The sequence below is a fragment of the Fusarium venenatum genome (assembly GCF_020744135.1).
Source record: "Fusarium venenatum strain MPI-CAGE-CH-0201 chromosome Unknown EDB82scaffold_3, whole genome shotgun sequence".
Lineage (NCBI taxonomy): Eukaryota > Fungi > Ascomycota > Sordariomycetes > Hypocreales > Nectriaceae > Fusarium > Fusarium venenatum.
In genome coordinates, this window is record NW_027072131.1 from 2,581,880 (window position 1) to 2,609,211 (window position 27,332).

Sequence of the window (27,332 nt, forward strand, 5' to 3'; positions counted from 1 at the left end):
GTACAACGGTGCTCTATGAATATGGGAATTTTGAGACGTATCGGGATATAAGGTGTTATGAATGAAGAATAAATAGGGATACTTTGGCGTCTGGAGCGATGGGTGTAGCATTCGATATTGGTGTCATGGGAAGTGAAAACAAGGACATTTTTAGCATTTTATGAGAATAACGCGTTTTAAGATTATGAAGTCCAGCTTAACCATTGGACCGCGAAAATAGTGAATATTACAATTGTAGTATACATCATAGTTGTTCGATACTCGATACAAGCTGATCGAGATGATCGGTTCTGTCATCCATCACCTCAGACAGGGCACGGCAAACACCCCTCAGGCGCCGCATCTTCATTTCTTGCTCAATTTGACTCGACTTCAGAGCAGCAACATCAATCACTTTCTTAGGAATACGCGCGAGTCTTGCGACGTTCAAGCCGTACGAGCGATGGGCAACGCCCTCGCCGACTTCGTACAAGAACGTGACCTCTTCCTCCCCATCCTCCCCTTTCTCTGCCTTGAATTTCATGTGAACATTCTTGACGCCGTCAAGACCTTCGGCGACCCGCGCCAGGTTTTGATAATGTGTAATGAAGAGCGTTAGGCACTGTGTCTCGGTAACGACATGCTCCAGCACGGCTTGGGCAATGGCGGCGCCGTCATGAGTGCTGGTACCTCGGCCCAACTCATCGAGAATGACAAGGCTTCGGGGACCAGCAGAGCGTAAAATGCGCGCTGTTTCGGAGACCTCGACCATAAAGGTAGATTCGCCAGCAAACAGGTTATCGCGGGCACCTGTTCGGGTATGGATGGCATCACAGAGAGTGAGAGACAATGAGTCTGCTGGAACATACGAGCCGACCTGTGAAAGAAGAACAATGAGGGCTAGAGCGCGAACGAAAGAGGATTTACCACCCATATTGGGGCCGGTGATGAGGTGGGCAAGAGGTGAAGGGTGAGCGAGGGTAGTGGAGAAAGGAATGTAGCCGCCCTCAAGAGTATGCTCCGCGATGGCGTGGCGGCCGTTGGTAATGGAAATGGTAGGGTCGGTCGAGGAAGGGAGAAAAGATGGACGAGAATAGCCTGGCTGTGCGGCGACTTTTGACAGAGAGAGGATACAGTCGAGTGTTGCGAGAGCGGATACGGCGTCACGGAGGGGTTGATACTCAGACGCAATAGAAGCGAGTAGATCCTTAAAAGCTTTATCACATGCGGCGGCCAGGGCCTCACGATGCTGATCGCGTTCAGTAATGAAGCGAAGGACCTCAGGGGTATGGAACCGCGATAGCTTCTTTGTACCGGAGATCTTGGCCCATGAAGCTGGAACATGTTTAATGTCGGCATTGGGAACCTCGATCAGAAATTCGATGCCGGCAACTGTGACATATTCAACCATTTTCTTCTTAATCTTTTCGGCGGCGACAGAACGATGGCCGTCTAGTTCGTGCTCGACATGAGCGATGCCAAGCTGGTGATCTTGCATATCCTCCGTTTGGAACTCATCACGAAAGAACTCGTACTTGTCGTCTTTGCGTGCAGCCACAAGGTTGATGCGCTCTAGGTAGGAAACGACCGTGTCGAGGATCTGCGGCAGAGCACAGATAGCGTCGCTGAGAAGGGGGGAACTGAAGTGGACATCGGAAGGGCCTTTGACTGTCGAGTAGTAGCTCGCTACTCTCTGTAAAGCTTGTAAGACGGAGAGGAGTTCGGGACGAGTGCATTTGCCATAATATATGCGAATGAGACTGCGTTCAAGATCAGTCTTGGTGTTTGCCAAAAGCGATTCCAGTTGGGACACGGGAGCAGTTGATTGCTTGTTGAGAAGCTCCTCAACAGCGTTTAGACGAGCCTCAAGAAGTTCCTGGTCAAGCAAGGGGCGCCCTACCCATTTCCGGAGTAGACGCTGACCTGGACGAGTGAGAGTCTTGTCGAGAGCCCAGAACAAACTGCCTTTCTCAGAATGGTCTGTACAGTTACGGTATACTTCGAGACTTTCAAGCGTAGTGCCATTGATGAGCATATGTGACCGGGTACTAAAGCTTTGGAAGTATTTGGTCAAGTCGAAAATGTGCTCAAGGCCGTATTCTTGGAGATGGTTGATCATAGCTGAGAGACAGATAGTAACAGGCTCGGGCAGTTTTAAGACCTTGTCGAGAAGGGCGGCAGCATTTTCGTCCTGAGTATTGTCTTTAAGTTTGTTGGCGTAAAATTGGGTGACATGAGAGTAAGCTTCAGCCGCCATGGCTTTCTCCTTGGGCACGCGTTCGACGCGACTGCGGTCGCCAAAGACATTGGTACTGCTGCCCGATAGATGCTGCACGAGCTTGTCGGTGCCTTTGGTCAGATCTCCCACAATCAAGAACTCGCAAGGGGAAATGTGTAATAGTCGGGTCTCGATTTCACTCCGCATGAATCCATCTTCAAAATGATCGTATATGATGTCTCCAGTCGCAGGCTGGACAGCGATTATACCAACGTTGACTTTCTCGTCGGTGCCCGACCCCTTGGCCTTGGACTCGGTGATGCATAACAAGTAGCCGCCAGAGGGCGCCCCAGAGCCACCGCTCTGGTCAAGCTCACCATTCTCATCAATATATGTGCCTTTTGTGTAGAGATTGGTGAGCTTGCGGACAAATGGCGTGTTGCGGTTATCACCAGCCTTCTTCAATGCAGCGGTCTCAATCTGACGAACAACACCAACCTTGTGTCCGGCAGCTACCAAGCGCTTCGCATGTACAGGAAGGCGATGGACTGGAATACTCGCCGAAGCGAAGCGATCTATGTGCGCTTCCGAAGGGTCTGTAAAAGGTTAGAGATTTATTCTTTAGTCTGTAGCAAGAAAACTTACGCTCATCATAACGCATTTTCCCGGGAATACAAACGATGCTCAATTCCTTGGCTGCAATGCGCGCATCTTCGCCAAAGAACCTGAACTTGTAGCCCACTTCGACAATGAGAACAGTATCCATGTGCTTTCTTTTGATCTCCAGAAATTGAATTTCCATAGGCGTCAGTTTGCCTGTTTTGGATCCCTTCTTCTTTGTCTTTGCTGGTGCTGGAGCCTCCTCTTCAGCTCCATCGGCATCGGCATCTTCATCTTCACCCACTGGCGCCGTGTCTTGGATATTACGGCGCGAAACTAGTGCGTCTGGGTGACCAAGTTTCTTGACAAACTTTCTGTGCAGTTCTTGGTGCTGTCGTCTCTCTTCTGCGTCTTGGTCTTCATTTTGGTTGGATCCTGCGTTGGTGTCGCCATCCTGAGTATTCCGCGCACTCGAGCCGTCATATCGATATCGTTCTGTGCGTGCTCCTACGGTTTCTTGCTTCCCGGTTTTTGATTCAGAGAAGAAAGTGCTTGTCTCTGGGTCTTTGGCAGTATCATCGGCTCGAGCTCTCTTGGAAGTATGTTTTGGTTCTTCGTTCTCCTTTTCTGCATCCTCTATTGTTCGTTTCCTGGACGGTGATCCGGTTGTATCTTTGCTGGGTGATTGCGATTTGGCTGCTTGTGCTCGACTCTGCTTTTCGAAGATTGCGGCTAGCCCATTTACTGTCTTTGGTGTAAAAAAGGATGTGAGGGTCTGTTGTTTTTTCGCACCCGGTTTAGGAGTAGGAGCCATAGTGAGAGACGGATTTGGTGAGTTTCGATGGCGATTTCTATGGTAAACGATGGTCACTCCTGATATTCCTTAATTTCGGGCCATTGAAATTAGAGGTGGTGACGTTGAGAAAACGCGTCTTGGTTGTTGTAGACGCGTTGAGTGGCTGATAAAAAGACCCACTTGAGCTTTCGCATCAGATGCATGGGCAAAGTCAACAAGTGGCTGTATCATCTGTTTATCTACCTCTACTTCTCTATGGGCTTTGGATTTTGTCATTTCCTGGAAGTGAATTAAATGTGAGTTCAATATAGCTTCAACATGGAGACTTATTGACTCTCCACACCGCCGATACCGATGCCTGACATACTTGGGAGACGCTAGAATCGATCGTCTTTGCTGATATGTATTCTTTACATGAACCAACAACCTAGTCGAGCACGAACCTGGCCAGGCACCAGACATGACCTTGCGGCCCGGGATACAGTGTATCATGGAAAATCCAATTCTTACGAATAGCAAAGTTGTTTTACTTTCGATGAGTAGTGGGACATTGATGAATTCATTCGTCCAACTATGCCGGCACTTACAAGACATGATTGATCATGCCATCTGAAGTATAGCGCAGCACAAACACCATCATGATGAGTTCAAAGGGAGAATTAATTAATTAAATATGTTAGTTACTATCACAAAAACTTCACCATACATCCTGCAAGACAGGCTTCCTAGTGGTTGTATTCAGTCTTGGCTTTTAGATGGGCGCTTGCATCGAGGCTATGTTGCTACCCATGATGAGATCTGGAGCTCTCATGATCCATGATTTTGTCCCTAAAGCCCCACCCTCCCATTATTCTTTGGCCCCCAAACCCTGAAAGGGACCTCCCGAGGCCCGTTTTTGATGGCTCCCAAGCTTTAGCTCAAGCTTCTGGGCGCTTACACGTTTCCCGACACAGCCAATCAGAGTACCTATGCTGTGACAATGTCTCTGCGCACAGAGTTGTGAGTCTTTATTTCAATATCATTCTGTGAGGGTGACGCATACGATGCCCCTGAAGCTGTTGCCGCCGGACAAAAAAGCTGTCTAGCTTTGGGTTGAACTCAGCGGTTAACTCTTGTTGCTATCGATACATGCTTGGGCCTGAACAGAAATGACAAGTAGGTCAATACTACCTAGTCATGATAAAAATGTACTTCTCTCCAACCACAGTTTATACCTCCAGCCAGGTAGATCCGTAACGACTTGACTCGGCTCTGAACCTGGATTCCTTTTCGCCCTCTAGATGTTTCTATAATATACTACCAGTAGCTCTTTTGGTGTCTCGTCTCCATTCCTCCTATTTCTGTATGGACCAGTAGGCGAGAGTCACGGCGCTTCAGCATGAGATAGGTAGACCAGACCCTCTTGCAGACTTGGCTCTCCTTACCTTCCCCTCTCCCCCTTTTCTTTTCAACGTCAACATTTCTGCATTTTTTCTTTCTTTATTCTACAACTGTTTCAAAATTCCGTTTCTTTTTTGACCATTGTTTCGTTCCTGACGCGGCCGTTTCTGCGACCTACTGGAGCCCCTCAGGAACAGGGAAGGTGCAAGCCCACGTCACTTCAGCCGACGCAGCCCAAAACCCCGCTCAATCAACAAGACGAGATAGAGATAACCCAAGCTTCGCATCGAACGAACTTGGGTCCTTCTCATAAGCTTTTAATATCTCTTACTCCTGGAGAGGCCTGAAACCACGACCTGAACCTGTCGCCTTCCTGCAAGGGCCTTACACTATCTGCCATCCAGCTGTTGCTTGCTTCTTGACCCCGCCATCGTTGGGCAGCTCCCATATCGCACATTGTCGCATATCCCACGTTCACACGTATCGGCCTTTATAAGCTCCATCATAACTCAAAATGGAGCGTAGCCGTGGTATTCCAGATGAGGAGATGTTCCTTAATAAGCCCGCCCCTGAAGATTGCGACAGCCCGACCATTGAACCTCTGCGCATATTCAAGCCTCAGAGCCCTCAGCCTGCCAAGGACGGTAGATCGTCCGCCTTCAGATACCCGGCGCCTCCGTCGTCCACCTCTCCTGTTTCTAAACACTCATTTCCTTTACCTCCTGGCGCTTCCAGCTCTGCGGCACCACTTCCATTTCCTGACGACGACGACGTTCGCAAACCTACTCCCGCGAAGCCGTTCGGCTCTGCCTACAACGACACTAGTCCTCGATTAGATACCAGCCCTCATGGGAAGAAGCCCGGTCTCGCGGAACGAAGAGGAGCTGCTCCGAAGCCCATCAGCTCTCCTACAAGCCCTGACGCCGATCACGATCTTTTCCAACGCCCCTTGGCTGATAACCAGCGCCCAGACTCCTCCAACGCAAATTATCAGAACTATCAAAAGACATATTATCCTCCGCCAGGTGCGGCACACAGCTCTTCCAACAATGTGCCCACAAATTTGGCCTCTGCCCAGCAACTTAAGATGAATGATCAGGGCGTAAATCGCTTCGCTTCGACCGCTTCGACATCGACTACCCGTGCTAGTCGTGGCTCCCCTCCTCCTCCCGAGACCCCGATCGTGGAGCCCGGACAGGCGCCGGCTGATGCTATCGAGGCCCGATATGCTGCTGCCGGTATCTCCGGCACAGCTACACTTAACAGCCTTGGCGCACCCAGCGCCGCCGCGTCACAAAGACTCGCACAATATGGGAACCAACCTCCTCCGCAACGGCCTTGGACACCGACTGAAACTCCCGACCAGGCACCATCTGGCCCTCCCACAGTATACCAGGGTATGAATGCCATCTCAAGCCCGGCGCAGTCACACCAATCGTTCAGCCCTCCTCCCCAGCCCGAACAACAGCAACAACAGAAGCCACAAGGACAAGGACAAGCGCAAGTTAGTGTGTTGGAGCAAGATTTCCAGCGAATCAACACCAATTCTCCTCCTCCTGCCTACTCAAGTCTCAACCCTGGCGGTAACTCATCCTACCCCAACGAGAAGCAACGCCCTCAGCAAGCTGGATCAAGTTCGGCTTCAGCTCAACCACACCAGCAGCCAGCAGCGTCGACACCCCCTACAAAGACAACAGTGGTTGCCGCCCCCTCGACTGCAGCTAGCGGTCTTGCGTCACCTGCCTTACAACACCCAGGCCATCCTGCATTTGCCAATGATCCCCATCCCGCGTTCGCCAACGAATCTCGCCCTGAGCAGAATGGGCAGAGCTCCCAGCAGCAAGTTGTTGCTCCTGCCCAGAGCTTTGAGCCTCAGAACCCGGCCTCGCCTCCGCCCTTGCCCGAAGGATGGATCGCTCACCTGGACCAGAATTCAGGACAATACTACTATATTCACTTAGCCACTCAGGCAACACAGTGGGAGTTTCCCAAAGGCCCAAACCCCATATCTCACGAACAAGCCCCTCTTTCGCCAACAGCTTCGACGTATGGAAACCCTCTGGCTTCGCCCAATATGTTTGGCAAACAGGCCATGGCCTCTCCCATGTTCCCCCCGCATACCCCTGGTTATGCAGAGAGTATCATGAGCGTGGCAGCTTCTGCAACACCTACTGCTGCGGGTTTCACAGGGCCTCCACCAAGTGCTGGTGTGGATATGTACAGAATCCAGCCTACAAATGGTGTTTACTTCGGTCCTTATCTGCGATACGTAAACATGGATGTGGAGAAAGGTCTTTGGCTTGGTAGCATCTTAATTGTGACAGACGCTCCTCAACCACCCACCATTCATATTCATTTGAGCCATGATCTAGCACCTAACCCTCGTCAAGCCGAACCTCGGCCTATTTTCACTCATCAAAGATGGAAGTTCTATAAATACGACCTAGAGCTACCTATGTCTGAGGCTGGCACCGAACGCTGGACGTACGCAGTCACCTCGCATCTTGGCTGTACCCGATATGAATTTGTTGTGGCTGGACGTCAAGAGACCAGCTGGCGTTTCATTGCGCACTCTGGCAACGACTTCGCAGCAGGAACCTCCCAGAATGAACGGGCCAAGCTTGGCGGAGTTGGCTTCATGTGGAAGGATGTTCTCCAAAAGAATGTCGATTGCGGTGGCTTCCACGTTCAGTTGGGCTTGGGAGACCAGATCTATGGTGATCGCCTGTGGAAGGAAGTCCCACTCCTTAAGCAATGGCTTGCGATGAGCGGACGAGACAACAAGAAGAACGTCCAGTGGACAGCCCGACATGAGGAAGACGTTGCGCATGCCTATTTCCACTACTACACGAGTCATTTCGATCAGCCATTCCTCCGTGAAGCATTTGCTCAGATTCCACACGTCCTGCAGATTGATGACCATGACATGTGAGTACTACTCCAACACTTCAAATAGTGACATTCACTGATATACAACAGCTTTGATGGTTATGGTTCATACCCAGACTATATGCAGTCTTCGCCTATGTTTAAGAATATTGGCAGGATCGCGACGGAAATGTACCTCCTGTTCCAACATCATACTACTGTCGAGATGCTGCGAAATGTTAGCACTGATCACGATATATTCACCATCACAGGCACTGGCTGGCATTTCGTCAAGTACTTGGGCCCGGCTGTGGTGGCTGTAGGCCCTGACTGCCGATCTGAACGAACCCAAGCCCAGGTAATGGCAGGTCCAACGTATCAGGGAATCTTCCCCAAGGTTGCCACACTACCTCCCAGTGTACAGCATTGCATCTGGATGGTCTCAGTACCACTCGTATACCCCCGTCTGGATACAGTTGAGAGTCTTGCTAATACGATGGCTGCTGGCAAGAAGGCTGTCAACACAACCTACAACATCTTGGGCAAGGTGACAAGCTCAGTTGCAGGCGTGGTTGGAGGCAAAGACGTGGTGGCACAGGGATTCTCACAAGTCAAGAAGGCGGTGGGCAAAACCGGTCTTATGGGCAACGTCCTGAATCAGTTTGGCGAACTTGATATTCAAGAAGTGCTCAAGGACATGTGGACTCATGACACCAAGGATCTGGAGAGAACCTATCTGATTCGAACTCTTCAAGGCATAGCGCAACAGAAGGGAATCCGAATGACATTCCTATCTGGAGGTACGTTGAACATGCCGTGATATTCCCAAGGAACTCAAGTTAACAATATGGTAGACGTCAATGCTTCAGGAGCCGGTCTAGTTCACGACCCAACACACCCTGGCGACCACAAGACCATGTACCAGATCATCTCATCGCCTATTGTAGCGGCACCCCAGAGCAATTATGTTCTCAAGATGCTACACAACCAGAAGACTCTATACGTACCGCAAAACGGCAAAAAGTCGACACACGAGGTATCTGACACAAAAGAGGACATGATGGAGATCTTCCACTCCGACGCTAGTGGTGCTGCGCGAGAGCTTAAGAAGCTAATGGGCCGACGTAACTACGTCGCATTCGTTTCGTACGACCAAGACGCTGCTGCCGCAGTACCTCAAACGCCTTTCAGCCCCAACCCAAGCCTCAATGGTTCACAGCAGGGCCTGTCCAAGGTCAGTTTGGCTGTTGATTTTGTGGTACAAGGCGACGGTGCCTTCACAGCACCAACCAAATACGGCCCTGTCATCATCCCTCATTTGGAATATGGCCGATGATGTAGTTCACGTATTTGAGAACTGGATATAGCAACAAGCTATGTTATAGTGGCATTTATAATTTTTACTGCACATATATCATTTCTACGATATCATGAAGATTTATACATCAAAGATACCTTTTCATTATGATTTCTGCCTAGCATCTTAGTTCTATCAATAAAACTGCGCATATTGTAAAATTGAGAGTGATTAAATTGTTTCCTTCTTGGTCTCATTTCTATGGCAAGTGCATATATGCTTTTAACTCGTGGCCTCAACACTAGATTATGTGTTTAGACATCGAAAAGCTCCTTGAGGATGCGCATAGTATCCTCGGGACTGGTGACAGAATGGCCGATAGTTCTGGAATCGGCGTAGATCTCGTAGTCGTTGCCGCCCTCGAAAGTCTTGTCACCAAAGAAATGAATGTTCTTGTAGGCAATGCCATCGGGCTTCTTGGCCTCGTTCTCGAGGTGCCTGAGGCAGTAGGTCTTGTCCCAACCAGTAGGGAATACATCGAAGGAAATTTGACCACCAATGGAGAATCTGTTATGCGGTGATCAGCTGCTAGAGCTCATGGTGGTGAATAGGGGTAATGCAACATACGTGAGACCGAGATGGCCGAATCGCTCCTTGAGGACAGCGACAAACTTCTCGCGGACCTTGGCCTCCTTGTCGTACTTCTCGAAGTCGTTTCGTTCTTGTGTGCTGGCGTTACGGCCGACGGGGCTGATGTTGATCATGCCGTTACGGAACTCGATAAAGGTTCCGCGTTTGACGGGAATGTCAAGGTCAGCGATGTAGTGGAGGACAAAGTTGGCAAGCTCCTTGTACTGCTCCTCGCCGATGAACTTGATGAAGGTGTTTGATTCGAGGGGCTCGCCGAGCTTGAAAGCAGTAAGGCCGTTCTCGGAGAAGCAAAAGTCGAAGAGAGCGGTGACGGGCTGGCCAGCGGGCTTGCCCAGCTGCTCCTGCTGCTTGGGGAAGTCGGAACCGCCGACGAAACCGACGGCGCACTTTGAGCGAAGCTTCTGGAGAACGGAAAGAATCTCGGGGGAAGCATCCTGAGGAGTTGTCAGCGATTTGTAGGATATCAGGGGTCTATTGAGCTTTGGCATACCAGACGCGCGGGGGTAAGGGTGCCGTCGACATCAAAGAGGCAGATGGTGTCCTTGAGAGGACGCTCCTGAAGAGGAGAGTATGAGGGAGGAGCGAGAGACATCGTGAGGGCTGTGGTGTAAAACGGTTGTTGGAGAAGAAGAAAAAGAGAGAAATGGGGTCACGATAATATAAAGTACCTGGAGTTCTTGGTGTTGAGGAGGGGACCAAGCCAAGACCAACAGGAGGGGGTGGGGTAAGCTTGGATGCGGGGCACACTCAGGTACAAAACAGCTACTAAAGAAACCTCAAGAATACAAAGATATTCAATCAACTGGTGACAGTATTTAGTTCGTATCAATTGGATGACTAGGAGATGTGATAGACGATCCATCAATTCTATAATATATTTAAAATTGGAACAGAAATACAGTTCGCCATGTACGTCTCGTATCATCCATATTAGAGCCACGTTTATACCGCTAACGATTCAAGGGTCTGCCAACTATTGTAATTAGAACGACGAGGTCCATGAGGACCGCCTGGTGAGGAGATGGGATGAGAAAACAATAAGATTTGTTTGAGAAAAGCATTGTACTCCATGGAAATATCGGCAAACAGGATGTAGTTAAAATGGCATCCTTTGGTCAATCTTCTTCGTTAAAAGTACTTTCACACATGCTATCATGAGATTAGGTCTACAAACGAAATCTACAGTGGTGTCCACTTTCTTTCGCTGAGTCTGACCGCCAAATGCGCACTTAGTTCGCAGCATGGTGGGGGTCGTCTAGGTGAGCTCGGTGAGTGGATATCAACAATATCAAATCCATCAGACATAGGTAGGTAGTCTTTACTTGTGATATTCAAAAGTTCGCTCTCTTGGTATCCATTGTTATTTTATAAATACAAGCAAAGCGGTTGGGGGCGTGTTAATATATGTTCTAGCCTAATCATGTGAAAATTCAATTTGTACAATGTTGTTTGCTATATATAGCTCAACCGAGTTTATGCCATCTCACCCCAAACTCCAGTAACCTCGATGATAACATTTACGACAGTACTCACTGCCCAGAGTGTAATCAGTCCCCATCCGATCTTACGGCTCAAGATCCATTTATTCATGGGCACAATAATCAACAACCCTACCAAAGTCACCAGCAACGTTATGGCTGAGATCATCAACGTTCCGTTGACTTGAATACGGTAAGGCTTGTACTTGATGGGGAGGGAAGGGTTTTTGTGATGCTTCTTGTTTGCTTTCCTGACCATCATCATAACACCTCCAATACCGATGCCGAGCAATATGTTCAACATTGGGCCACCAAAACAAGCAGACCTAAACAGGTTGTCAGTTGTATCTCCAAGTGAAGCATAGTAATACTCACAGGGCCATGACGGGGTATCCCAGTCGCGCCACCGTAATGTCGGCAACCAAATCTCCTACGCTGTTGCCGGCAGCAAAGATTGTAAGACCCAGCAGCGCTTCCGAAATATTCAGAATAATGCCGACTGTCTTGAGAACTCCAACGACCTCGCCTGCGATGGTCGAGATCCAAGCAATACTAATAGTGAATCCCATGAAGCAAAGTATGTAATGGTAACGAGGTGGCCTGTCCTCTGATGTGAAGACAATCAAGCCTCCAAGGAGGATGAGTGACGCGAGGAGGCTGTAGAGGACCATCCAGATCAGGGTCTTATGAGGATTTTCCCCTTCATCCAAAGTATTGGCCCATAGAACCAAAACTGCAAACTGAGGTCCAGTGAAAAGCTGGAGTGCCACGAGCCACCGATTCCAGCCTGTGCAGTCACCTTTGGCACTGCTAGAAGAAGGGAAATCCGAAGCAGGCTTGGTCGCGATGGCTGGTGGCCCCAGAGACAGTTGCGGGACGGCCGAATACCCCCCTCCATCGGCATGTGCTGAGGAAGGCGGAACAGCAGACCCTACATGACTGCTACTCCGGTTTACATGAGAGCGTCTGCGATAGCGCTCCCACTCTGACTCTCCTTCCGGCTCGATTGATGAATGTTCGACCGACACGGGCGGTGCCATATGCCCAATTCCGTGATGATCGTGATGATGGCTAGTAAAGTCAACAATCGTCTCGAGGAGAGAGGACTCGCCATCTGTTGTCGCTGAGTCTACCACTGGCAAAGTAATTACCAGGAGAAAGATGCTCGGGACAGATATCGCACTAACAAACTTATCCCACGCCGTCTTATCATTCCAACCTTGCAATGTAGGAAACAAGGTTGCCAACAGTATGTGAGGAGGCGGTAGCACAGCATATGGCCACCACCTAACAGGGCGTGATGGTACATCAACCGTCAGCTGCAAATCAGCAAATGGTGTTTCACGGCCTGCTTGACCCAGCACTACGGTACTGGGCGACACTCCTCCCGGTGACACGAACTCGATTGGGTCATTGTGATAGTTTGGTGTGAGCAACGCTGGCGAGTCCGTGTACATAGGGAAAGGTTGGTTTGGCGAAGATCGATCGCTACAGGAGCTGCGGCGGCTTGGACTCGGGATTTGCAAGTGAAGTTCAGGAGTGGGCATTTGTCCTCTTGTGCTTTCGCTGGGAGCATCAAAGGTGGTCCCACTAGGACCGACGGGTGGCGCGGCCAGGTTTCCCCTAACAGTGTGCGAAGGGCTCGGGCTTGATGCTCTTGTTCCGCTGGCTGTAGAGCCGGGAACTGACAGGCTGGTTTCGCCTCTATCGCGACTCGGGATACGGAGATCAGGGTGAGCAGGGTGAGCAGCTGTCCCTACAGGTTGATCTCCTGAAGAGAGTGCTCTGTTCCTTTTGGGCGCATGTTCGTCATAGCCTGAAGCCGGCTGGCCGTCTGAACGAACCGAGTCCGAGATGGTGGCTGTGGTTTGTCTTCGCCTTTGGACATGATAATCCGAGTAACTTCTTCCTGGGATTGTTGACAGTTGCAAGTTACCCTCACGCTGCAGCTGTGCCAGCGCAGATCGAAACTCGAGCGCTCCGACAAGACTGGGCCGAATAGGGGTCATTGTGTTTCTCCTTGTTCCACGGCCACGCAGTACTCGCATGCTGCTGGCGACCTCTGCTGCAACCATGCGATCGTGGTCCTCACTTGACGTGTCGCTCTCACTTGGTTGCGGTGTGCCCTCCACTTCAATCCTAGGTCCCGCCTCAAGAAGTGAAATATCGGGCGGAGTAGAAAGGGCAGTGCCAGGAGCTGAACCAACGTCGTCTACATCATCTCGATATGGCTCGCCAGCAAGCTCATCCCCGGGATGATATACATGACTGCGCGCTTCTCCTTCTCGACGCTGCCTGGCTTTGCGCCTTGTCGAATACCAGTGCCATGTTACAACGGTGACAACATATACTGCATAATAGCCGATCATGGCCCAACACTCCCAGAAGTGTAAATGGCCATCGGCCAGGAAGATCATTGTAAAAACAACGGCGAAAATAAAGAAGCAAATATCACGAGTGTAAGTTTTTCGATCGACACGGAACTCCCTCACGAGAGCCATAGACCCAGCAACAACGCCAGTGATGAAACTTGCAGCTCCTATCAGCTCACCAACAGCCATGCTGGCACTGTTAGAGCCCATCGCAGCAAAAGTGCTGAATACGTCGGGAGACCCATTGCCGAATGCTAGAAATGTGACGCCTGCTAGACTCTCGCTAAGACCAAGAACGGTAGCGATTGTGCTCAAGTTGACGCTGAAGAAGTCACTTGCAGCAATTCCAATTGTGGTAAAGAGGAGGCCAAGCCAGACGACGAGAATGCTGAATGCGATAGGCCGTACGTTGCCAAAAGCGCAATAATAGAGCTCGGTATAAGGGACGAGTCCGGCATCGTCGTCGGTACAGTATTTGCGCACAAAAGCGCATTTGTCTTGAGCATCATGAACTTGGTTGCACTCGGGGGTATCGGCGGAGGAGCTTCGTTTGAACAGGTTATGAGGATCGGCGGCATGGCTGGAGCCAGACTGCGCAAAGGTCGTGTGCGACAGGAAAGAATATGCGGTTAAAATTGATAGAAGAAAGACCGTGGTATAGAAAGGGCGAGACTTGAGTCGACTGCCTCGGAGGAATCGTTGGGGAGCTGTGTTGCGACGTCGGTCGGTGTTGTTGTTTGGGCAGGCAAGCCTGCGAGGGGCGATATTCGTCATTGTGGTATTGATATCGTCATGTCATAAAGTGGTTGCTAAGAGTGCCATTGTCACTTGGATACAAGGAGCGATGAACAAGAGAATGCACTCATGAAGATGGTTGTAAATAAATGGGATTCGATAAGGGGAGGATTGAAGCGAGGAGGGTAGATTAAATAGACTACCGACCTACAAAGATTAGTAGGTATGTACCGAGGGACGGGTTTTGGTGCTAGATATCGTTTGTGACGTGACATGGTCCAACTGTTGCTCGCGTCCATCCCTTCGCGATTACCCGAGGCAGCAAAAATCCATCTGATAAATTCAAGTACTGTATCACTTTGGTAAGGTACCTACCAAAAACCAGTTTCAAGCCTTTTAGCGCTTCTTTTGCGACGAGCTTATCGCAAGTTCTACTTGATGGTGACGAAGACTACCTACCTCGAGTTAGCGGAGGCCGCCTGCTGGTATTCCATGATACAGATCGGTGAAGTAGTTGCCACAGCCGTTGTGTGAGTGTGGCTCGTCAAGATTAGCAGAAACATATCCAGTCTAGTCTAGCCAGTTCAGACCTTGCAGTGACAGTATGGGTTAGCCTAAATGCTAAGCTTCATCACCTGCTGCTGTTGTAGAAGGATTGTCTACCTATATCAAGCTGTTTAATGCATCTAACTGTACATCGTCCTGTCTCTGACTTGTTTCTCGTTTACAACGTGCCTGCCTTACGTGCCGCCACGAAGTTTCGTGATGCATGAACAGGGGTGATAAGCTTCATGCCTTGGCAGTTCCCGCGTGGTGGTGGGTGTCCGCCATGTTCCGTTTAAGACGGAAGATACTTTCCGTCCGCTTATTAACGCTAACAACGCTACCAAAGGAAGAGGCACCTAATTATTGAGAAGTAAGCGGATGAGAGATAAAATCCGTCAGTTGATCTGTACTATCCGGATCATGTTTCTAAGGATTTATTTTTATACCCTAGAACTTGTACTGGTCGCTGTTAGGTTGTACTGCGCAGATAAGGTTTTGATGAGGTTCATCAGCCACAATGGAGTCCTCAGGTATCAAGTGAGGCGCAAAGTTGTTGGTTACCCCACAAACACTGCCCACCTGTACCGGCCTAACAGTTCGCCTTTATTTTGTTTACTTTGCCAAAGGGGGGGGGGGGGTCCCGCAACACCACGACGACCAAGACAAAGACGCGACAGGCCTCGTCCAACTCCGCCCTCTTTAATTAATAACCCACACAAAACACTTTCAAAATGCCTCGTGTTGCCCAAGTTCCCAGATCGGGGAGTGCTAGGGCAAATACTGGCCCCGGGTCGGCGCCTTCATACATTGCACATTCACCGATAAAGTGAGTACCAATAAGCTGATTCACTGGCTACCGCTGCAATATGCTAATGCCGCTATTCAGGATCCCCCTCAACGACGATGTGTCAGAAAAAGGTCAGCGCATGAGCTCTAGAAGAGCTCTTCACGAGAGACAATTCAACGAAATTAAAAAGGCCGCGACTCCTCGCAAAAGCAACGCTCGCCTCGACGACATGGAAAACGGTGACCCGCAAACACCCCGCCCTGGCCGCGCCAGCAACATTGAAGATGATGAAGGTTTTGTGGTTGGAGGCTCGGCAGTCACGCCTATGAAGCGAGTCCCTCTTCTGGCCAACTTTGAGGAGTGGATGAAGATGGCAACCGATAACAAGATCAATGCGACAAACTCGTGGAACTTTGCCCTGATCGACTATTTCCACGACATGTCACTTCTCAAGGAGGGCGATGGCGTCAACTTTCAGAAAGCTAGCTGTACCTTGGACGGCTGTGTCAAAATTTATACGAATCGAGTCGACAGTGTTGCAACCGAGACAGGCAAGCTTCTGAGCGGTCTTGCCGACAGCAACAATGCCAAGAAAAAAGACAAGGATGGCGAAGACGCCGATGAGAGTGACGAAGAGGAATTGGACGAGGATGGGAATATCAAAAAGAAGCCCAAAAAGAAGGTAGGGTTTCATTCATGTGCATGCATCAAAGAGTTAAACTGACCTTTGCCAGACACAACGATCGTCTGAAGCAACGCTCGCGCCTTCATTCAACTCACTGCAACTCAAGAAGTTTGAGTTGGAATTCGCTGTTGATCCACTGTTCAAGAAAGCATCTGCCGATTTTGATGAGGGAGGCGCCAAAGGACTTCTTCTGAACCATCTGATGATTGATTCACAAGGGCGCATCGTTTTCGACAGTAGCGACGACAGTGGCGATGCTGCCACTTTTGGAAAGAAAAAGGCTGACGAAGAGGGTGATGGAGAAGATGATGGTATCGAAGAAGACGATGCGGCAGAGGAGCAGTTGGAGGATGAAGAGGAAGCCGATGATGTTGAAATCGACCTGGGAGCTCTTGGTGCCAAGTTCATTCCCGATCTATACCGTCTCGACGAGCTTGATGTCTGCCCATCTTTGAAAACTTTTGACCTTGGTGATCCTTCTGGTTCCATGGATATCCCCTTTTTGAAGGCACCCGAGGACTGGAAGCAAGACCAAGACAAGGAAAAGACGCCTGGAGTACTAGGTGATATATCTGGTCTTGTCATCGATGGCGATGCTCCGGCAGGATTTGATGATGATGACCTTGGCCTTGGAACTTTTGATGCCGTTGAGGACGTTGCTTTTGGTGAAGGTGGTGAGGCTTGGGCCCGAGAAGCCGCCCTGGAGCCACAAATGCGAGTGTATGACGCTGGCTTTGGTGAAGAGGGTGGCGATGGGGATGAGGTCGATGGCAAAGGCAACGGGGAATTCGTCGTTTCCATGACAAGTGCTCAGCAAGCGGACAAAATGCACGAAGATATCCTCGGTTTTTTCGACCAAGCCTTACAGAAGAATTGGACAAGCGCCGAGCACTGGAGAATCAGAAAGGTCAAAGATGTCAATAAGCCGGCAACCGAAACAAAGAAACGCAAGGAAAAGGAACCATTTGAAATCGACTTTGCCGCTCCTCTCGATTCACACACTTCGGACCTCATTTACACGCAGGCTACAAACAACACAACCATCAGCATGCCCAAAAAGGATTGGAAGTCGAAATCACGCAATCTTCTTCCCGACGACAAGCATTTCAACTCCAAGTCTTTGTTGAACCTTTTTCTCAAGCCAAAGGCACGAATGAACAGGCGACGCACGGGATTCAACTCTCGCATTGGTGGTTTTGGCAATGTCGGTTTGGATAACCAACCCGAGGGAGAGATGGATGAAGAATTCTGGGCGAAGCAAAAGGCACCCCAGAACACCGACGAGACGGCACCGCCTGGGGGCGATTACGATGCCAACTTCTTCCAAGATGATGGTATGCCATTCCCCGGCGGCGGCGATTTGGACGACGATGATGACCTGGAGTTTGCCGATGCACGCGAACACTTCTCGCCAGGTGTTGACGGCCAAGCTGGCTTGACTGAGGGCGGTGGTTTCACAGCTCTTCTCAATGGCGAGACGGTGACGAACACTGGGGCTTTCGGAACGACATTGGTTACCCAAACAAGGCGCGTGCGACCAGAGTACGTGCAATACGCCAGAGTAGCCAAGAAGGTTGATGTGCGAAGACTCAAGGAGGAATTGTGGAAGGGTATGGATAATGACATTCTCGGGGTAAGTGATCTATGGAAGTTGGTACCACTGATGAGCAAGATGCTGACACGATTTTTTTTTTTTTAGAAACAACCCGAACCTTCAGCATCACCTGACGGCGATTTCAAACAGGAACAGCCACTCAAGTTTACAGAAGTCATGAATAACCTGCAAACTGTATACCCCAAACCGGTTATGGATGACATCTCTACATCGTACTGTTTCATCTGTCTCCTACATCTAGCCAACGAGAAGGGTTTGATGATTGAGAATACGCCTGGTCTGTCGGAGCTGGAGATTCGCAGGGATTGGTCGGCGGAGATTGTTGATGGCGAATAGTAAGAGCAATTTTAGACTGCTTGGTTGTGTCTATGTTTTTGGGGGATGGTTTACTTGACGAGTCATGAGACACCTGCAGACTTCATTCGAAAAACATCTAGGGAAGGCATGGAAGATAACCTGATGATATCCTGGCGTTAGGGAAGAAGTCGAGATAGGCAACATTTAGAGCAATTGTTTATATGAAGGACATGACGGAATGAAACATTGGATATGCATATATACCTATATATATGTATATCCTGGAAAGTGTATTTAATTTGTGTACTTGGTCACGTCAAATTCTCCCTGAAAGTTTATTGGGGTTTTCCCTCCCGTTTCCCAAGAGCCACGCGGGGGAAGCAAGTTTAGATCCGCAGATCTCGTTGCTCTTGACTCATTTTGGTCAATGTTCCCCTGCCGGGTTACAGAAGCTAAGTTGTATTAAGTCTCTAAACTGCGACCATGATAGAGTCAAGCTCTTGTTTTCGAAAGGAGGTGAATCGTCGTTATATTGTCGCTCTGTACCAGATACACTACGATAACATTTAGCATTTGCTGGAGTCTAGATCGTAATATTACTGCACAGATACGCATCATCATCATCATCACCTCGCGTTAATTGCTGGTGGTGGAAAGTTACGTACTTATCTTATGGATCCACTAATTCTTTGTTTTTTCGGGCGATCCACCCCACACTCCTTTCGTACCTGCACCATGACGTTGGAACCGATTATGAACTGGACCCCTATGACGACGTTGAGTTTTGCGGGGAGGAACCGTTGACGAAGTAGGCAGTTCATAAAACCTGGATAAGGAAGGAGGACCCTTCGTTTCAATTTCGTACTGCCTGCTCACCTTTCTTCTTTACTTTATTGTTCTCTGCCACTTTTTCTTGATACAAACCGCACGCCTCTTCTTGTCATCCTCTCCATAGGTAGGTATTGGTATCAAGGTACAAATGAGGTAGCAACAATTCAAAGACAAACCAAATCCATCGACGCCCCTTCCTATTTCGCATTCTCAGTGGCCGCGATAATGTCTGTTTCCATTTTTGCCATTATCATCTGCTGGTGGTCTGACACATGGGAATGCCCTCAAACTCAGTTCGGTCTCATGATGCAATGGAATCATGCACTACTAGACTTCATTCATATAAGATAATGATTATAATATTTCATACTGGCTAACCTGATATCTAGTCATCCTCCTTTTTTGTTATCCCAGAAAAAGCCCACCAACCACGACCAGAGATGCATAAATAGTACGGCGTACAATCGACCCTTCAAGGGCCTAAACACATTCGAATACAAATCATACCCCTCCTCTTGTGGCCCTGGTTGCTACTTTTCAAATTCTCGCCAGCCGATTGAACCCAGACCATTCCGTAACGCCAAACCCCTCAACTTCTCAATCCCCTTACCGCCATAGTCATTACAGAGTTATGCAGACACACATACCACCATTCCCGAGGTCCGACCCTGAATTCAAAAGAGTATACATCATAACACATGGGTATCCAACAATATAATAAAAGAAGGGAGCCTCAACTCCACACATTAGGGCGATCCTTTCATCGTCGTACATAACGGCGGCATCTCTTGGACATGATCCGTTATCCGTCTCCTCACCGCTGTTCATCCCGTTCGGACTTGGCAACAAACTCGCCTGCTCTCAGCAAGACACTCATACCGTCCAGGCGGGCTCGTAGAGGCCGTTCTTCAACTGGAGTGACGAGATCGGGTGCTGGTGTCATCAGGACATCGGCGTCTGCCATGTATTCGTCGTGTCTGGCTAAGGGGCCAGTAGGTGGCAGAGGTTGAGAGCCTTGTAAGCCGCGTTAGCTTAAGCTTTTTGCAGAAGTCTGCAGTGGGAGGATCAAGTACCATATCCTCTGGGCACTACGCCATTACGAAAAGACGGTCTTGCAAGTGGTGCAGGGTCTGTCGGGCTGGGAGTTGTCGTTCCGAAACCAGAAACAGAAGAACCTCGCTCAAAAATCCCCGCGCTGGCAGCAGCAGCAATGGGCGTTGGCAGCGTCTGGTGGTGGGAGAGCAGAGCGTGAATCGGGAGGGGGCCTTCGCCAGGTGTTCGCGCAAAACTTCCTGCTGGGCTGACCGATCCGACGCTGCTGGTTGAAGATGGTTCGTGTCGGAGGAGCGGTATTTTGGGCGGAGCCGATGGGAGGACGTTTGGTACTTCAGGTACTGATCTCGGATGATTGGCGGCGACGAAACCACTCGAATACGGATTTCCTTCAGAACCTGACGATACGGGCATACCTTTCCTTCCATCCTCAAGCATATTGGATAACGACGGCAGATGTTGTTGCTGAGATGTTTCAGCCCCACGGCCACCATCTCGCCAAGACTGCTGGCGCGTGGAAGTTTGATGAATAGGCTCTCGAGGACTGCCGGCATCGAAATGGTTACCCCGTGGCGAAGACATGGTATCATCGTTTGAATTGGCTTGCGACAGAAGTGTTGGCGTTGTCGACGAATGCTGTGACTCAGCTACTGATGCGATCGAATTCAACCTTTCCCGATAACAAGGTGGTGGCTCGCTCCCCTGCAACCTTTCGCTGCCACTTCCACTCGATGTGTTACCAGGCGTCATAGTGCTACTGCTGCTACTGCTATGACGTAGTCGAATAGGGTCCAGTTTGGTCCTCTTGGAAGAATCGGCTAGTCAAGATCAGTATGTCAGTTTCACTATTCCATCAATGAACGATGGGTTTGGCGCCAGCTGGCTACGAACCTTGAGTTCTTTTAGCTTGCTTCTCCTTGAACTCGTGCAGATACTGCATGTATTTCCGGTAGTCGGCCGTCTTTTTATACTCCATCAAATCTCGGTGGTATTTTTCCTTGTCTGCATTTGCTTGGCTCTCAAACGCTTCCTTTTCACTGGCGTTCAGGTTCTGCCAGTTTTCCCCTACGAGCTTGGCAATTTCTGTAAATGTGAGATTTTGACTCCTTAAGTCTTCCCTCATTTCTTTGTGGTACTCATTAGTATGCTGACAAAGGAATCCTCGGCCTGGAGCAACGCTTACTATTAGAGAATAACACATAAGCGGAGGGGGGTCGCTCAGGGGCATTTTCGTCGGGCTGGTGCCTTGTCAGTCACGATTACTTCTAGCGATGTACGACTCTCTTCGCACCTTAGGATGACGTCGGTATTTTCGTTTCGCGACACCTTGTCCCTCTGGGGGTGTTTCTGTCCGACTGGGCTCGGGTTGAACGCTTTCTGACTTTGCTTCTTCGCTAGTTGGCCTTGCAGGGGTCGACAGAGACGTTGATGGGGATATGCCCCGCGCATTGGCTATTCTTCTTTGAAGTTTCTAGACGAGGATTATGTTAGTTTTTGCCTAAGTGGGCAGTGACATTCTCCATACCCTACGGTGACCAAGCTTGACGCCGAGTGCATCTCTGTTGGACAGTCAGTGTAAGTTCCACAACCAGTCAAAGTTGGGGGCACGTACAGATCCGACTCTTGTATGTCGAGAATAATATCCCACTCATCGAAACCTTGCTCGACGAAGGCGCCGAGATATTGGGACAACCCCAACTCGGCGAAGATCGATTCAAGATCTGAAGACATACAGCAGGGCTGGAAAGTCCCCGGGACCTTTCCTTTGAATACGAATAGGTTTCTTCTGATTGGTGCCAGGGTGACGACTTCAGCGTAATCCAGGTCCAAGTGGACTGGCGATTTGCAACCTGCGATACGAGATAGGCAACAGTACCAAGCGGCTGAAGGTCGCTAATATAACCGAACAATGTACCCAGTAGGTATTAAGCAATATAAAACTACACACGAGTGTGTTGAAACAGCAAGACAATGCTCTCCTCTTTCGTATGGTTGGCGGCTTGGTGGATGTCGAGAATAGGTGGGTTCTGAAACGCGGGGTTAGGCACAGAACTATGATGAACTGACGAAGCCGTTCGGAGTCGAACGACTAACAAGAGTGAAAGAAGCTATCATGGAAGTGCGTTGGGCAAGGATCAAAGGCTGGTGGAACACATATACCCTGCTGTGAGAATGAAGACTACGTTCATAGCTTACAGCATCAGAGCGTGCTTGGGCAACGATGAAGCGAGGCCAAGCTGGACAGGAAGGGACAGGGCAGGAAAGGACAGTCAGGTTTGAAGAGACGACTATAAACTCAGGGTCGGGAAACAGGAGATGCATTGATTGGGCATGTGGGCATGGGCAGTGATGATGGGAAAGGGCAGAGAGGTTGACGAACACGATACTGCGTTTGCGTATACAAGTACGAGATGGAGTCACCCGACTGATCGAGAGCGATGGGTAAGTCCGCCGCAGTTGCAGGCAGGCTTCAGGACAGGAACAGGTGGGACATATGATGAAGGATGCTATACTGACCAAGATTTTCCAATTGGTATGCTACAGCGACGAACAAACGAACGAATTTTTCGAGGCGGATGATCGAGAACGAGAGTAGAAAGAGAAGCCAGAAAGCGATCAAGAGGGAAAGATGGATGAGTCGAGCTTGTAAGGGAGTCGAGTGCGGCAGGTATGAGCTTCACCAAAGGCAAGACACAGAATCGGATATCTCGATGGCACAGAATGAATCCTGGGCCTTGGTGGGTTGGTTATGGGTTAGGGAGAAAGGTGCTCTGTCCAACCGCAATGGGGGTAGGAGGGAAGCCCACGGTCAGTCAGCGGCGCAAGACCTCGTCTAGGAACAATGTCGAGAGTAGTGACGAGGAGGTGGATTAGCAGGTGATCTCGGGATTGAAACTCATGAGGCGACTGTGAGGTGACAGATCCAAGAAGACAGAATAGACCCCGGGTTATGTTTGGCTGCAGGTCGGTCGGTTGAGGATCAATGTTCTGGACCTAAACTCCTGTTGGTGTGTGCGCGCGGCCCTGTGCCGAACTAGACAGGCAGGACGCTTATAAGAATCAGATTCTAGAGAAATGGACTTTCAAGTGCCCATGTACAGGGGTGTGTCAGTTATCGAAAACAAACCAAGTCGAGGAATTGTTCTATGGAGAGGTGCTATTAGAGCCAATGTCGAGACTAGGGCATGGTAGAATCCAAATGCTTGCTGTCTGTTAATGGAGGGCAGGAACAGGGTCCAGGGGAAACGGAGCAGAGTCGGAGGTGCCGCAGCCACCGGCAAATACTTAAGACTATTGAAAGAGAGCGATTAGGCAAATCAGGGTTTCGGAAGCGAGGATAAAATCGCGAGAGCAGAGAGAGAGCAGAAACATCAGATTCTTACATGGCATTACGTTCGGGGGGTGGTGGTCTTGTTGTTCAGAGGCTCGCAGGGAGCTAGGAGGGCGTAGTCTAGCCCGGCCAGTTCGCAACAGAGCACAACGGAATGGGGCGTGAAAGTGGTCGGGTGGGAGAAGGGGTAGACCTACAATCTTCCGTCAAGGATGCACGCACAGTCTTGGCATTTGTCTCTGAAATCTGGACTGGCTGTGGATACTGACTGATCCGCAGCCTTCTGCTACTCTTCTCCGAGCTGGGGTATATCGGGTTTTGACGTTCAAGAGAGTCGATGAATAATAATGCAAGGACCAGTTCAGCATCAGTCTTCAACCATTGCAAAGCCCTGAGTTATGATGGACAATTGGCACGGTCATTGCTGAGAAACGCATGTACATAAAGCAATGCAGTTCAACTTATTTAAGATGGGTTAAAAACAAGAAGCGTGGACCCCAAGGCCCTGTCGTCGGCTACGTATACGATAGGGCGGCACCTGGACAACATCGAGATGCCCCATCTTGGTCCAATAGACGCATTCGAAGACCATATTGAGGTCGCTTCAACGCAACGCAACGCAACGCAGCGCAACACTACTGGTGCCCGTGACTGGGAGACTTTTAGCAGAGTCATCCACGGATGTAAGAACGTCCAAATATAAGTGAGTAAATGATGGAACAACTGTTGAGATTACTGATTGGTTTCAAACCAGTCAATATCAAGAGCGACATGGTATCGAGGACATGTAAGACTCAGGGGTGGCATACTGATGCTCATGCTGATGTTTGTCCAAATGTCGTACAGCCCTTCCTTCATGGTGTTCCAAGGACGCGGGCAGGAGTGCTATGGAACTTGGCGTATCCGCATCCTCTATTAAGAAAAAGGCAATTGCGCATGTTGATCAACCGTCAATTGATCGACTGATTTGACCCGAGGCGGCAAGATCGCAGCACCTGCCTGGCAGGCTATTTCGATGTATCACCGTCCACACTCCAGTGTGCCTGCCAACTCGAAGCACCGGTACAGCACCGTCCGTAGACTACGGTATAGCGCAGGAACTCACAAACTGTAACGGGTAAGATCTCGATCCCAGTTCGTGAAACGGTCATAGTCCCGCCGTCCAAGTACATACGGATGCTTAGATGACGGCGTGAGATTGAGAACAAATGTCACGCAGACACGCTCCTTGGTGTCGTTTCCCACTCCTGCTTTGCGGCTGGCTCACAGAGGCTCAAACCTCGTCGGGACGGTGCGTACTGGCCTACTAAAGAAGCGTGACAGACGGATTGTCAGGGTTGAAGGTGAGCTTGTTCTTCAAGAGGCATCGCTTGTCGGTAGCCAGGTGGTTGTGGGCTAACTAGAGAGTGGAGCTCTGCTTGAGTTCTGGTGGTCGGAGCAATTGGGAGCTAGTGAGGTGTGGGCCTATATAAGTGACGCACGTCCTGTTCCGCGCGTGGGTTGTTCCTGATCGTCATCGAGCCATGCCCGTTGCTGGAATCGAGCTTTGGCTTATGGATCGCGAGACGTCAAAAATTGAGCTTCACCATGATCGAGAAGTTCTTTGGTTGAATCGCCCACAGTGCCGCGCCAACGCGATCTGCCTACTTGGGCTTCGGAAATCCCCCAGGTTCCCTTTCCATGGGCCACATGGCATGGCCACCGACGTCTTTGCCCAAGTCCGTTCGTTGTGCAGCAACGAGGTTTATTCGTCATATTGCACCGATAGTTGATGTTTCCAGTCGAATGACGCATATTTCAAGCGGTTCCAAGGCATCAATCATTTGCTATCCCTTCTTCCGCGACGGGTCAGTGTCTCTGGTAGCTAACTTGGGCAGCGAACGCGCCCCTGTATCCAATTTCTCTCCTTCTCTTTCCAAAGTTTCCTGCAGACTACCTTCTATCCAACAAAGAGGCGAGCCTAGTAGAGATGGTTTATCATCTATACCCACTTAGTTTTGGAACGGTACTGTCGTATGAAGGTTATAGGAGTGAGGTAGATCATTGCATCAGTGGTTGATGGGATGTGTAAGACAAGATGGCATTGTTCATCAGGCCATCCACACAAACAGCGTCAATCCGGTATAAACTATAAATGTGTGGTATCGGTAATTGCGAATCGGGAAGTGGTGTAGGAATCGTCCATGGAGCAGCATGGGAATTCAATAAATGGTAAGAATCTCGATCCCTCCCAGCCCTATGATTGGCTGTAGCCCGAAAAGCAGAAGCCGCAGCGGATTAAACGAGCGACTCCTTGATCAGTGTAACGCCTCTCGTCTGCATCGTCCTTTCGATCCAAGAATGCTTGTTCTGTTTGTGTAGTCTTGGCTTGAATCTTGACTTGGACACTCCTCGAACTTGGACTTCAAACCGTCACCGGCAAAAAACGGTAGTGTCCTCTTGTAAAGCTAGCCTGCCGAATAGTAGCGGAAATAGTGACACAGAGTTGGATTCCGTGATCTGTAAGCCAATGGCAGTCTTTGTTGGCTGATTGATCCACTTGACCGTGTTGAAGTAACGGCAGTTTTGGTATTACTCAGACGACAATTGATGATCGTATTCGGGGCTGAGAGCTACGTTGTGTAGACTGTGACGTTCGATAGGATTTTGCTTAAAGATGCCAATTGCAATGCAGACTGCTCTGCAGCGCCCGAAAGCTTTCGAGTGTTTTAGACCCTGGCTTGAATAAATGCTCGAGTCCGTCTCCCCGAGACCCTAAGTCGAAGTCGCGTGAAGCGCATGGCGTCTCTCCATAGTACGGATACTGAGTCTAGAACGCTGATGAGACGTCGAGGCCTCACGACAGGGTGAGCGATCGATTAGAAGGAAGCCAGTCCCAGGATGTGCATGCTTGCAAGTCTGCTAATTGGTTAGGTGGCTGATTGGTTCGTGCCTGCCCTGTGCAGTCCCAATGCATAGATGGACCGAACCTATTTGAACCCAGGTACTAAGGCAGGAAGGTAGGTACCTACCTACCTGGGGTACGGTACAGCAAGATTATTGTATTTCCGGATGTCACTACGTGCATGTTCGTTAGTTGTTCCTGCCTCTGCTGTCACAGATAGCTGCTAACAGTTACCTAGCAAATGTAGTAGATATGAAAACCACTTTTTATAATGGAAATATTAACACTATTTTGTCATTAGTTGTATATATTATATATTACACTGGGAAAACCCCATTATTCTTTTACAGTGTTTTCCTCTCTTGTTCTGCTATCCACATCTACCTTGACCAAATAGCAGTATTTCATTTTCGATTTCCACAACGACAGTTGGCCGATTTAGCACTAAACTAATAATCATAGAGGGCCACATTCAAGGGGAAAAGGGGGGGTGATCAGCAACTAACAGCCCGGATCAGTCAAGCAAGTAGCCTAGATGCTACTATGTACAGTAGCTAATCTAATATAAGTAGTAATATCGTGGGTGCATCGAGAGAAAGTCTCCGTAGCTTGTCTTGTATTAACCGGGGGTTGTACGCCGTCATCTGGCGTTTTTGGTTTCCAGCAGCAGCGGTGGCTGTCCATGACCAGGTCAAGAAAGGAGCCCAGAACCACTAGCAATAAATAGACATGGATGGGATCGAGACCGGGTGCTGTGCTCCACCAGTTTGTGTCACTATAATGTCGGAGAGTTCTAAAGACACTTGGACTCCTTGAATTTGTTAATGGAGTGGATAATCATAGATCGATTGATCGATCGCATTGCATGTAAGTGAGCACGACAGTCCTCCTCCAGCAGTTACTCTTTGCGAATTACATTCCCTTTCTGG

At 49.6% G+C, this 27,332-nt stretch overlaps 6 protein-coding genes across 6 annotated transcripts; 2 read left to right on the forward strand and 4 right to left on the reverse strand.

Annotated features, from left to right (window-relative positions):
• Positions 1-188: 188 nt before the first annotated feature.
• Positions 189-3,701, reverse strand: EDB82DRAFT_447967 (muts domain V-domain-containing protein). The gene is made up of 2 exons (XM_025727087.2): positions 2,843-3,701; positions 189-2,793 (listed from the first exon to the last, which is right to left on the reverse strand). Exons 1-2 carry the CDS (start codon positions 3,609-3,611, stop codon positions 245-247), a joined length of 3,318 nt encoding a protein of 1,105 aa, XP_025581590.1. The 5' UTR covers positions 3,612-3,701; the 3' UTR covers positions 189-244.
• A 1,786-nt stretch (positions 3,702-5,487) lies between these two features.
• On the forward strand, positions 5,488-9,177 carry EDB82DRAFT_526647 (uncharacterized protein; the record flags this gene model as incomplete). The annotated part of the gene is made up of 3 exons (XM_025727089.1): positions 5,488-7,901; positions 7,953-8,641; positions 8,696-9,177. 3 exons carry the CDS (start codon positions 5,488-5,490, stop codon positions 9,175-9,177), a joined length of 3,585 nt encoding a protein of 1,194 aa, XP_025581591.1.
• A 107-nt stretch (positions 9,178-9,284) lies between these two features.
• On the reverse strand, positions 9,285-10,464 carry EDB82DRAFT_505215 (eukaryotic phosphomannomutase). The gene is made up of 3 exons (XM_025727090.2): positions 10,280-10,464; positions 9,766-10,223; positions 9,285-9,705 (listed from the first exon to the last, which is right to left on the reverse strand). Exons 1-3 carry the CDS (start codon positions 10,379-10,381, stop codon positions 9,453-9,455), a joined length of 813 nt encoding a protein of 270 aa, XP_025581592.1. The 5' UTR covers positions 10,382-10,464; the 3' UTR covers positions 9,285-9,452.
• A 798-nt stretch (positions 10,465-11,262) lies between these two features.
• EDB82DRAFT_546655 (Sodium/calcium exchanger protein-domain-containing protein) lies at positions 11,263-14,413 on the reverse strand (the record flags this gene model as incomplete). The annotated part of the gene is made up of 2 exons (XM_025727091.1): positions 11,263-11,593; positions 11,643-14,413. 2 exons carry the CDS (start codon positions 14,411-14,413, stop codon positions 11,263-11,265), a joined length of 3,102 nt encoding a protein of 1,033 aa, XP_025581593.1.
• Positions 14,414-15,295: 882 nt separating this feature from the next.
• Positions 15,296-18,460, forward strand: EDB82DRAFT_228374 (condensin complex subunit 2/barren). Its single transcript, XM_025727092.2, has 4 exons — positions 15,296-15,746; positions 15,807-16,389; positions 16,442-18,025; positions 18,092-18,460. Exons 1-4 carry the CDS (start codon positions 15,652-15,654, stop codon positions 18,341-18,343), a joined length of 2,514 nt encoding a protein of 837 aa, XP_025581594.1. The 5' UTR covers positions 15,296-15,651; the 3' UTR covers positions 18,344-18,460.
• Positions 18,461-19,717: 1,257 nt separating this feature from the next.
• Positions 19,718-22,140, reverse strand: EDB82DRAFT_558086 (uncharacterized protein). The gene is made up of 7 exons (XM_025727093.2): positions 21,801-22,140; positions 21,714-21,747; positions 21,480-21,659; positions 21,372-21,426; positions 21,080-21,313; positions 20,209-21,006; positions 19,718-20,149 (listed from the first exon to the last, which is right to left on the reverse strand). Exons 1-7 carry the CDS (start codon positions 21,917-21,919, stop codon positions 19,950-19,952), a joined length of 1,620 nt encoding a protein of 539 aa, XP_025581595.1. The 5' UTR covers positions 21,920-22,140; the 3' UTR covers positions 19,718-19,949.
• Between the last annotated feature and the right edge of the window lie 5,192 nt (positions 22,141-27,332).

What these genes read in the sequence shown, in the direction of transcription:
- EDB82DRAFT_558086 (XM_025727093.2), bottom strand. Translation starts at nt 21,919, where the DNA reads ATGTCTTCAGATCTTGAATCGATCTTCGCCGAGTTGGGGTTGTCCCAA. An exon ending in GACATACAAGAGTCGGATCT is followed by an intron (nt 21,748 to 21,800) that starts GTACGTGCCCCC and finishes ACTGTCCAACAG; the next exon opens with AGATGCACTCGGCGTCAAGC. An exon ending in TTATGTGTTATTCTCTAATA is followed by an intron (nt 21,314 to 21,371) that starts GTAAGCGTTGCT and finishes AGTACCACAAAG; the next exon opens with AAATGAGGGAAGACTTAAGG.
- EDB82DRAFT_505215 (XM_025727090.2), bottom strand. Translation starts at nt 10,381, where the DNA reads ATGTCTCTCGCTCCTCCCTCATACTCTCCTCTTCAGGAGCGTCCTCTC. An exon ending in CCCTTACCCCCGCGCGTCTG is followed by an intron (nt 10,224 to 10,279) that starts GTATGCCAAAGC and finishes ACAACTCCTCAG; the next exon opens with GATGCTTCCCCCGAGATTCT. An exon ending in TTCGGCCATCTCGGTCTCAC is followed by an intron (nt 9,706 to 9,765) that starts GTATGTTGCATT and finishes ACCGCATAACAG; the next exon opens with ATTCTCCATTGGTGGTCAAA.
- EDB82DRAFT_447967 (XM_025727087.2), bottom strand. Translation starts at nt 3,611, where the DNA reads ATGGCTCCTACTCCTAAACCGGGTGCGAAAAAACAACAGACCCTCACA. An exon ending in GAAAATGCGTTATGATGAGC is followed by an intron (nt 2,794 to 2,842) that starts GTAAGTTTTCTT and finishes AACCTTTTACAG; the next exon opens with ACCCTTCGGAAGCGCACATA.
- EDB82DRAFT_228374 (XM_025727092.2), top strand. Translation starts at nt 15,652, where the DNA reads ATGCCTCGTGTTGCCCAAGTTCCCAGATCGGGGAGTGCTAGGGCAAAT. An exon ending in ATTGCACATTCACCGATAAA is followed by an intron (nt 15,747 to 15,806) that starts GTGAGTACCAAT and finishes GCCGCTATTCAG; the next exon opens with GATCCCCCTCAACGACGATG. An exon ending in AAAAGAAGCCCAAAAAGAAG is followed by an intron (nt 16,390 to 16,441) that starts GTAGGGTTTCAT and finishes GACCTTTGCCAG; the next exon opens with ACACAACGATCGTCTGAAGC.